General features: G+C 44.2%; 1 protein-coding gene across 1 annotated transcript; it reads right to left on the reverse strand.

The window, feature by feature from the left end:
- Positions 1 to 540: 540 nt before the first annotated feature.
- Positions 541 to 9445, reverse strand: LOC146857728 (zinc finger BED domain-containing protein 5-like). The gene is made up of 2 exons (XM_085647070.1): positions 8576 to 9445; positions 541 to 663 (listed from the first exon to the last, which is right to left on the reverse strand). The coding sequence occupies exons 1-2, from the start codon at positions 9443 to 9445 to the stop codon at positions 541 to 543; spliced, it is 993 nt and encodes a 330-aa protein (XP_085503196.1).
- Positions 9446 to 10529: the final 1084 nt, after the last annotated feature.

A 10529-nucleotide genomic window follows, 5' to 3' on the forward strand; every position in this document is an offset into this window, starting at 1 on the left:
AGGCCTGTACAGAGCACACAAAGCGAATTTACGGCCATTCACCTGTGGAGAGGGAAAGTGTTGTTCTAAACTATATACAAGCCCGTTAGGGTTCCCGAGTCCATTCTCCATGCAGCTAGACACTCCGTTCCAAAGAGTTCACACACATTGGTGTTCTTGGTTCGGGCACTTACAGAGAAGTGTAGAGTCACTTAGATAGAAAAGGTGACCTCAAGTTATGATATTCAGTTAGGGGCCACAAGGAGTGGGGGGGTCCATTGAGGGAGGGGAGCCAGGGAGGCAGATTGTTGCAGAACGTAAGCCAGCCAAGCCTAAACATGGAATGAGGAATGGTTGAAGGTCTGGGTCTCAGCAGCTGATGAGTGGCGAGGACAGCAGGAGGTGAGGCTGAAGCAAGGGGGAGAAGAGAACCTTACTTGTACAGTATGCCACAGCATTGGGCCTCTGCTGAAAGCTGCTGCTTCAGCCAGTACGGACAGCTCGCAATAAAATGGAGGATCCGTGGCCCTGGAGTCCTAGCACAGAGGAGAGTACAGGTGCCTAGGTATATGCCCGGTCCGAGATTGGATACCCTGTTTCCTGGTGGGACTTCACAAGCATAGTGAGCTCTGCATGTGCAGCAAACAGGCCTGGTGTCGTCTTGCAGGCCTTTACACTGAGGCACTGTGAAAAAGAATGAACACGGCGAAGTTCAGGGTCCACTTTTAAGATAAAGGTAGCCGTTTTTTTTAAAACCATTGGGAGCATTTGATTTAGACAACAGTCTGGCAGGCCAAATATTGCTCAACTGTCTGAGTTACGAATATTTCCTCTCTGGGGCATAACACAGGCCCCTGCAGCTCCTGTTACCCTTGTGGTGCGCCCTCCCACCATCCTTCAGGGGAACCCTATTCAGCCCAGAGCTTATGAATATTTGGGAGATATCTGAGACTAGGGCCTGTTATCACGTTCTGTAGGGGGGCTATAATTTTGCGTTATGCCACTGTTTATTCTCTGTGTGTTAGAGGCACGAGGGCCAGTTCAATGGCGGAACCACAGAGAGGGCACTGAAACACTTCTGCGGCAAGATCTTCCTCTCCTCAGGGATGACTGACAGCAGGCGCAGCCCATCTAGAGAAAGGCAGCTTTTCAGAATGGACATAATTTCACCAAAACAACAGGCGTATTGGAAACGACATCACAAGCAACGTCACACACCATTTGACCTTTACTTTCACTCACACCTACACATTTACACACATTCACACAAACACACACTGTCTCTCACATAAACACTTTCACCCACAAGCACACACACAACATACATTTTAAAGGATTTTTTATTTACCTCCATTGCCGTGGAGGGTTATATTCGAGCTAATTCTACTTCATTTTTAATACACTAATAGTGAATAATATAATATTATTCACTATTGGTGCAATACAAAATTGACACAAAACAAAGAAATTGGATCGCCAGCCAACCAACCAATGCCTATAAGGATTAGTTGCCCCACATTTCCTGGCACTGTGTTTGCCACCTTTGGGGCCAGGGGTCGCAAAGGCAGTGCCAGGGGTCGCAAGGGGCTAGCCAGGTGTCGCAGCAGCTACCCCTGGCGAGCTGTAAGTGTCGCCCATGCTTTTCAGTCCAAGAGAAGTCAATGCAACACGCAGAACTCCCTGCTCCTCTCAAGAACATTACAGTGAGGTGGACAGTTCACCTTACTCGGAGGCCAGTCCGGAGCACTCAGCCAGTCCCTCTTCTCTGCTCATTCAGCGGTCAGCCGTTTCTGGGGCTACTATGAAGACAGGACCTTACCTACAATGGTAGATCACACAGTAGGCACTTCCGCCGAGGGATGCACCCTGTGTTTTTTAGTGGTTACACCAGTGACGTACAGTAGACTGGACAGCCTCTTCTGGAGCTCTCAGCCCTGCCCCGGCACAGGGCTGGTAGGACATTGTGTGCTTGTTTGCAGGTTCCGCCATTGTTTAGTGAAGCTGCTTTTGGATGAAGATATTTCCTGTGGTGTAAGTGTGGGGTCCTTCTGTGAACTGTTTCTGGCCCCCCTCTGTGGGCCTCACGAGGATTGTCTGGTGACGTCTTGTCCTTCATTGGTGATCTGGCATAAATTGACGAGGTGATCATTTCTCGCCTCACGGCATCGGTACAACTGGATTCTTTTTAGCAGTAATTCGACTGATGGCTAACGCACAGTGCTCCCCTTTATTACTAGGCTGTAAAATATATTATTTGAAGAATGGTTTAGGTAGAGGAACTCGTGTCCCAAAGGAAGATTTGGAATGATGTCTTTTACTGCTACTTAGAAGGATGTAGTTATTGCTTCAGCTGATTCAGTTCGCAGAACGTAGTAATTCTTTAATTAATCTGCACAGTGGCTCATCTTTAGTAGAAGGTGCAGGCTGTAGTGGTCCTATGTTGTGTGCGCTCTGAGGACTTGTGTAAAACACGTTGCCGCTGTAAGATGACCCTTGAAACACTGGTGAGAAATGTATGCTGACTATCCTCTCCCTTTGAGTCAGCTCCGAGAGTTTGCAACTGCCAGCTCTTGGATTTTGGTATTTACAACACATTGATTGAGTAAGAAGGGAGAATTTGTAGCATGGTTACATGAATTAAAGATTTTTGACTACACCCATTCTCCAGAGAGGTGAAATGGGAATCATCTTTGTTGAGAAAGACGTGTTGGTCATCTTACTTGAGAAGGGAAAGGCTTTGCCTGTGGCCACCAGAGGGAAGCTACTGTCAGGCCCAATCAGGGCTGGGACTGTGGTGGAATGTGAAGGTTCTCAGTGTTGCAGTGAAAATGAGGTCCCAATATAGTCCCAATATTCTGACAGAGGGGCCTGCAAAAACTAACATTGCTCCTGTGACTGCCTCCGGGCAAAGAAAACTCAGTTTCACATTTCGATTAAGTCCATAAAGTTTTTATTAGAAAAATGAATTTATTTATTTATTTATTTATTTATTTTAGTGTTTTATAGAGCGCGAACATGACCCATGAGGGTATCAGAGCGCTTTACATGGTTAACAGGAAAAAAAAACATCATAGAGAAACAGTACAAACAGTAAAGTATCACAAGCAGAGAAATATAACATATAGGGGGGGGATGAGGGAGCATGGGGGCAAAGGGAGCACACATGAAAGCTAAAATTCAAGCTAGGGTTGGCAGAGAATTATCTGTGTATGTCAGAGATTACTGACAGGGGATGCAACTTACATCAACAACAGTCGCACATGGCAATCTGAAACCTTGGCAGCTATGCCCCCAGCAGCCCCCGTTTTCCAGTCTCCAGGAGCCCCATCAGCGCCGTAGCACACACAGGCAGAACTACACTCTCTCGCCGGCGTTGGTTGCACCAGTGAGTTGCCTCATAACAGTCCTACCTCATAAATTAAATGGTGCGTGCCGCGGGCGGTGAGTGCAGGTGACCTGAGCTTCCAGACCCAGAAGCAAGGGGGTTGAAGGCAACTCCCTCGAGGCCAGAGACCATTTGCATATTTACATACCTTTGTAAACTGGTTACAGAGGCTTAGTTTTTTTCTGGTTCCAGTACCCCCTGGTCCCCCACTCTGCCTATTCCTTACATTTGAAATTTACATTTTCTGCTGTAGTGTGACAGTGAGAATGCATTTCATGAAAAGAAATATAAAGTAGGGTTGCCAAAAGAAAAATGCCAGTCTATTTCTCTTGACTTTCGCTCAATACTGAGTTATATCTTGTGTACTTCTCATGTATATTGCCAGTCGAGTTTTATGGAATTGCAGGCTTTGGTTTGTCTTTCAAAGTTTTAAGTTATTGTCCATTAATGTCAATTCTATTTTAGAGCCTTAATAGTTGTTCTTCAGCCATAGTGTTGCTGAGACAATAGGATCGCTCCTTGGCATTGTTCTAATTGCTGCCTCAGTTAAATAATCTGCTTTTGACAGTATTGGTACAAATGGCACAGCTTGTATGTTAAGAGTGTTTCTTTCAGAACTTAGAGAAAGACAATATAGAGGCATTTCATTTAAATGTTAGAGGTTTCAAATCAAAATATACTAGATTTCTGAGAGGTAGGGCAAAGTGGTAGGTGGTGGGCCGGGCGGCCGTGGGGAGGGGGCCTCCTCAAGTTTCGTTACGCCACTGCCAGCAACGAATTTTCTATTTCCCTGATTGGAAGAAGGCATGACAATCCAGTTCATGGCACTGTTAGTACAGATTGGAAGCATTGTATTAACTGACTGACATGCAAATGGCATCACTTTTGCAACCCACAAAAGCATGAGTTGTTTTGCTGAGAAGAACATTTAGATTGCATGTCATTGAACGGAAGTTACTTGACTAACTGTACTCTCACATTGAGCTCTCACAGAGTATGATACCTGTCCCAAAGCAATTCAGTTCCTCGTCAAGTGTAGAAAGCGCTACATCAATACCCATACCATACTGTGCTGCTGGGTGTGCACGTGGGTCTGATGTGAATAAACCAATTGTGCAATATACCAGTTATTTATATTTCATGTTCTTGAAGTCTGCATTGTTTGAGAAGAGTTGTATATGCTTTCAGTTTCAGGCTGCGCATAGTGCATCATATGGGAAGTGACGTCGGTCACGCAGATGTCATTAAAGTAGGTATCATAGAATGCATAAGTATTCTCATTAGTCCGATTGCATGCAGAGCTCAGATTAGTTATAACTGTAAAACTGAACTGAATGCAGCAGTAAGTGGCGGGGTTTGGGGCAGACCTTCCAGGTGCTAAGGACACCGGCAATACAATTAACATGAAACAAACACCCCTAGAAGTCTTACTTCCACAACAGTACAGGCAACAGTCTGATAATCTGTCAGGCTGAGGAACTTGGAGAACTGAGATTACTCACAGAGATCCGTTCGATCTTCATCCATGCAGGATGTGGGTTCAGTAAGGCTTAGCATTCAACTTTTGAAATAAGTCAATGTCCAGTACAAACAATAACTTTAAGCTGTAACACAAACCTGTAGGAAATCCACCTTGCATAGTCACTGCAGATTTTTCACCTTTTGCTGGACTCTATTTTTGATGGCTTAAGACCTCTGTGCACGTTACCCCTGCTAACCAGTAGTAAAGTGGCTGTGTTCACCCTTTTAGAAATGACCTAATTGGCATATTCCCAATTGGTATATTTAACTTAATTTTATGTCCCTTGTATATGGTACAACGTGCACCCAGAGCGTGGACTGCAGCACCTATTGTGCCATCTACTACAGAGGTGGTGCCACCATGGCTTCAAGCCTACTATTGGAGCCTGACCGTAGCAGTTTAAAACCTGCAGCACGACCTGTCAAAATTACCTTTTTGAGAGGAGAAAATCTCCCTTTTAAATATTAACAAGTCACCTCTAAGTAGGCCTTGTAGTCCCAAGATAGTGTGCATGGTATTTAAACGTGGAGAATGTGGAACATTAATATTACCATGTCCCTATAGCGATGAGGTTCAAAAAGCAATTTTCATTGTGGCAGGCATAGCTGTCCTCTGTAGACAACCAGAGCACAGATTAAAATAGTAATACTGCATCTCAGGAATGGGACCAGCTCGAAAAATGATTAAGCAACTATATATATATATATATATATATATATATATATATATATATATATATATATATATATATATATGTTTTTAACTTTATTTTCATTTTTTAACAACCATACATCATATAACGGCATAAAAAGCACTGGCAAGGTACATAGTCCATTAGTGCAGTAAGCGCAGACAATTTGAGGACAGCACAATGGTCAGGGTATTGCTAGGAGCACATGGTGTAATGTACTGCAACATCCAGCAACATTGTAAGCACAATCTCCGCATCACTCATGGCTCCCCGCCCAGGAGCCCCAGCTGCAGATCTCTTTATAGTAAGTACTGTACCCAAGTGCTATTGGCGCATCTCGAGGTCGTTTGACACTGTATGATGCACACCATACGAATCTATGACGTTATTCCGCAGCCTTTTTCCCTGCAGGGAATCACAACGCGGTTGTTACAACAACCGCGTTGTGATTCCGCATACCATGGGAGGGGGGCGCTGGATGTTGGAATAGTATAATTTACTATTCCAACTCCAGTCTGTGTGGACACTAGGGAAGGTGTTGGATTTTAAATCCAACACCCCCCCTCCGCAAGTCGTTGTTTCAACATGCAGAGTAATGGTATGCGGAATCACAACGCTGTCGTTGTAACAACCGCGTTGTGATTCCCTGCGTTGAAAAAGTTTCGGGGTTAACGCTGTTTACCACACCATACCATCCGTCTAATAGGCTACTGGTGTCTGACTCAGTTCATTATCAACAGCGCTCCAGCACCCTTCTCTGTCTCCACATCCCCAGCATTTTCCGCACTCACAAGAAACGCCTGATAGGGCCTTCAGATATTCCTTGGGCGGCTGGAGATAGGCATTAAGGGGCTTATTTATGAGCCCTTGTGTCACTTTTGCGCCCCCGGTGCGTCACTTTTTGTGACGCACCAGCAGCGTAAAAAATTTGCCTTGTTGCATCATATTCACAAAGTGACGCATCTAGGTAGATGCGTCACTTTGTAAACCCCTGCGCCACATTATACCTGTGCCAGGTATAATGTATGCAAGGGGGGCTTTCTGACGCACGAAAGGGTCGTAGAAGTGACGCAGTGAAATCTATAAGATTTCACTGCGCCACTTCTAGGACGCAAATGCGTCAATATCTTATGCCTGCCTCATGGCAGGCGTAAGACTGACGCAGGCACATTTCACATGAGACTTGCCCATGTGTAATGATCCATTGCTGGAGTTGCGTCACTTTTGTGACACACTCCAGAAATGCGTCATTTTTGCACCTACAGATACGTCAGAAATATTGACGTATCTGTAACTCCTTGCGACATGATGCGTCATACTGTAAATATGACGCATCATTGGTGTCGCAAGGAGGGCGCAGTGAAAAGCGACGCATCGCTGTTTTCTCGCAGAGATGCGTCACTTTTCATAAATGAGGCCCTAAGTATGTAGTAAGCATCTGATTGTGTATTGCATATACCATGCCAGTCCTGGAGTGTCAGTAATGGCCCCTTTGCCCAACGCATCAATATCCTACGCATTGCTGGCAGTAGACCCAGGGCCACCAAGCCCCCACAGGTGTTTGAGACATCTCGGTCATAGGCCAGTAACGTTAGTAAGGGGGTTGATGCAATGCTCTCACCAGTGATGTTGCGTAATTCCCTCAAAACTGTGGCCCAGAAGCGCTGCACATCAGGGCAGAACCAAGCCACATGTCCCAGCCCCAGTCCCTCAACCCCACAACGAAAGCAGCAAGAACTGTCCCACAAGCTGTAACGCAGTGTTTTTCAACCTTTTTTGGGCAAAGGCACACTTGTTTCATGAAAAAAATCACGAGGCACACCACCATTAGAAAATGTTAAAAAATGTAACTCTGTGCCTAGATTGACTATATATAAAGTAATTCTCTTGAATAGGAATCAAATAAACACAAAGAAAGTATTTTATAATTACTTTATTATGAAATAGTAAGTAAACAGAAATATGAAAAATTATAAAATACTTATTGATCAGTGCGCAACCTGGGCCTGTTTGGCTGAACACAAAGCTGATATTCTGGCTGGAATCGAAGAAAGACACACACGTAGCTCTTCGTCAACAGCTCTCAGTCTCTCTCTGTATTTAATTTTATAGCAATCATGCTTGAAAAGCTCATCTCACACAGATATGTAGTGGAAAATGGGAGCAATGTCAAAATAGCTTTGTTTGCCAGAAGGGGGAACTCCTTGGCAGTATCCAACCAAAAACTATCCAAAGGTAGATCAGCAAATCTTAGCTTGAAACCACGATTTTGCCTCAGTTCAGTTAGTTCCTCCTGCTCCTGTAAAGTCATGTCCTTTCCACCAACTGATGCTGAGCTATAAGGGTCCCTAACCCAGTCAAGGCATTCAGTGGAGACTGAAGAGAAATAAAATGACAACCTCTCCTCGAGAGTTTTTAAATGTTTAACTATTATCTCACACAGTGCAGCAGTGTGAACACCTTGCCATTGCTTGGTGAGTGTGAACATTTCAAGATTGCCACTTTCCACGTGTTGATGCCAGAGTTGCACCTTTGAACGGAATCCATTTATTTTATCTGTACTTGTAAGCAGGTTTTCATTTCGGCCTTGCATTCGTGTGTTCAGTTCATTCAGATGATGAAATATATCTGCCAGGTATGCCAGCCTTGCACACCACTCATCACTTGCAAACAGCTTTGCGTAATCTGGCCTCTCATTTGTCAGAAACACTTTAAGTTCCTCCCGCAGCTCATACACACGAACCAAGACCTTGCCACGCGACAACCACCGGACCTCTGTATGAAACAGCAAGGTTTTATGCTTCGCTCCCATCTCCTCACACAAAGCTGCAAATATGTGACTTTTCAGGGGTCGTGACTTTACAAAGTTTACCATGCGCACAACATCATCCAACACATGAACTAGGTCTGCTGGTAAAGTCTTGGCTACGAGGGCCTCACGGTGTAAAAAACAATGCGTAACAATCACATCTGGATTTCTTTCCTTCACTCTGCTTACAAAGCCTTTGGTGCGCCCGACCATGGCTGCAGCTCCATCGGTGCAGACACTTGTGCAGTTTTCCCACTTAAGTCCTCCTTGTTCAAGGTATTCTGATGTGACCCGAAAAATTTCTTCTCCTGTTGTTTTTTCTGGCAATGCCTTGCAAAAAAAGAAGTTTTCTCTAATTGCATCACCATCAACAAAACGCACATTGGCCAAGAGTTGAGCATGTCCACAGATATAAGTAGACTCGTCAAGTTGCAATGCAAATTTCTCACTGATACAGATCTTTTCCAAAACCACACTTTCGATGTCTGCAGACATGTCATTAATACGTCTGGAAATTGTGTTGTCTGAGAGAGGGACTTTGGCTATTTCCTTAGCTGCTTCAGGTCCGAGCATCTCCTCTACAATAGCTTTGCAGGCGGGAAGTATTAATGTCTCTGCCACAGTGTGCGACTTTTTTGACTTGGCTATAAGTTCAGCAACTTGATAGCTAGCTTTAAGAGCTCTTTCATTTACCTTTGTGGTTTTTCTCATGAAAGTTGCCTGTTTCTCTGTGTTTTCGCGCAGGCGAACAAAATAGTCTGCATTCTTGTTTTGAAGCAAAGGGTGTTTTGTTTGGAGATGGCGTTTAAGTTTGCTTGGGACCATAGCACTGTTAGCTAGCTTTTCACCACACACCACGCACAGTGGAGTTGGTTTGTTTGCATCTCCGGTGACAGTAAATCCAAATGAAATATAGCTTTCGCTATATTGCCTTGTGCCAGAGAATTTGCTTGAGCTAACCATCTTTGCTTTCTTTTGATCCCCACTCATACTTGGGCTCTCATCCGGCTCCAAATTTTGTTCAGAGTCCAGTTGTTTCCTTTTCAAAAACGTGTCCATCACTGCAGTATATCTCACTGTCACTCAGTACTAGGCATACACAAGGACGCTGCACCTGCAAGTTACCTATAAAAGAAATTTAAGATTTGTATCTATAAGGAGCAAATTGTGACTGGATGGTTTCTCAGACTCAGAGAGCCCTTGATGCCAATTTTAAGGTTAGCCCGTGCTTTAACTACAAACGTTACGTCTGCCCAATTCATTATTAGTACTCATTGTGTATAAAGACTGAACCACACAGTACTAGTATAACGCTTGCTCGTCTCTCTAGTCTGGAGACAAAGGTTAGTTAGTGCTGCTACAACCCATGCGGAATTCTACAAAGATAGTTAATTTCTGCAACAGATATTGGGTGACCATGTAAATTTTTATTAAACAGACACTTTTGTAAATACATCTTGCCTCAAGCATCACTCAAAACTGCTCTCTACCCACAGACTAGGTGCGCAATAGCTTTCCTTGATACATGCAAGCTTATGATCACACCAAAATCCATTCCACAGGAGTGAAAACCATGGACCACATCACAGAAGCACTTAAGCTTAAGGAGGCGCGTGCACGCTGTTAGGACGAATCAACATTTGTGAAGTAGGAATGGTTGCGCCGGGCTCTAGTCTTGTGCACGAATTAAAAATACAACTTCCAGAATAATAATTATTACATAACGATGGCTTCTTAATTAATTTAAACTCAGCATATTGCCGACATTTCTTGTTGTGCAAACTCCTAAAATGGAATAATTCCTGGAAGTTGATTTGCTCTGCCAATACACGTACCACACAGATAGTTGAACATTTTCTCACATATCTGTTTCAGTTGAGTGAAAGTGACAAGGGGTAGGTGTTGAGAAGTCACAAAGGATGCAACTGTGTGTAACTCGTAACACATCTTCCAAGCTTTACCACCAAGAACCCTTCCCACTGCCCTTCTGTTGGCTGCTAAAGACAGCTTAGCCCCGCTGAGAACTCAGTGCAACATGCATCCATGGGTGTGTATCCCAGCGCCTGCTCATCCGATCCTTCCTCCATGATCAGTGAATGAGTACCACTGTGTTGGGTAATATTAAAACCTGGGTGTTGCCAAA

Source organism: Triturus cristatus, chromosome 3_2 (genome assembly GCF_964204655.1).
Source record: "Triturus cristatus chromosome 3_2, aTriCri1.1, whole genome shotgun sequence".
NCBI lineage: Eukaryota > Metazoa > Chordata > Amphibia > Caudata > Salamandridae > Triturus > Triturus cristatus.

What these genes read in the sequence shown, in the direction of transcription:
- LOC146857728 (XM_085647070.1), bottom strand. Translation starts at nt 9,445, where the DNA reads ATGGACACGTTTTTGAAAAGGAAACAACTGGACTCTGAACAAAATTTG. An exon ending in TCGGGCGCACCAAAGGCTTT is followed by an intron (nt 664 to 8,575) that starts GTAAGCAGAGTG and finishes TCTTTTTCACAG; the next exon opens with TGCCTCAGTGTAAAGGCCTG.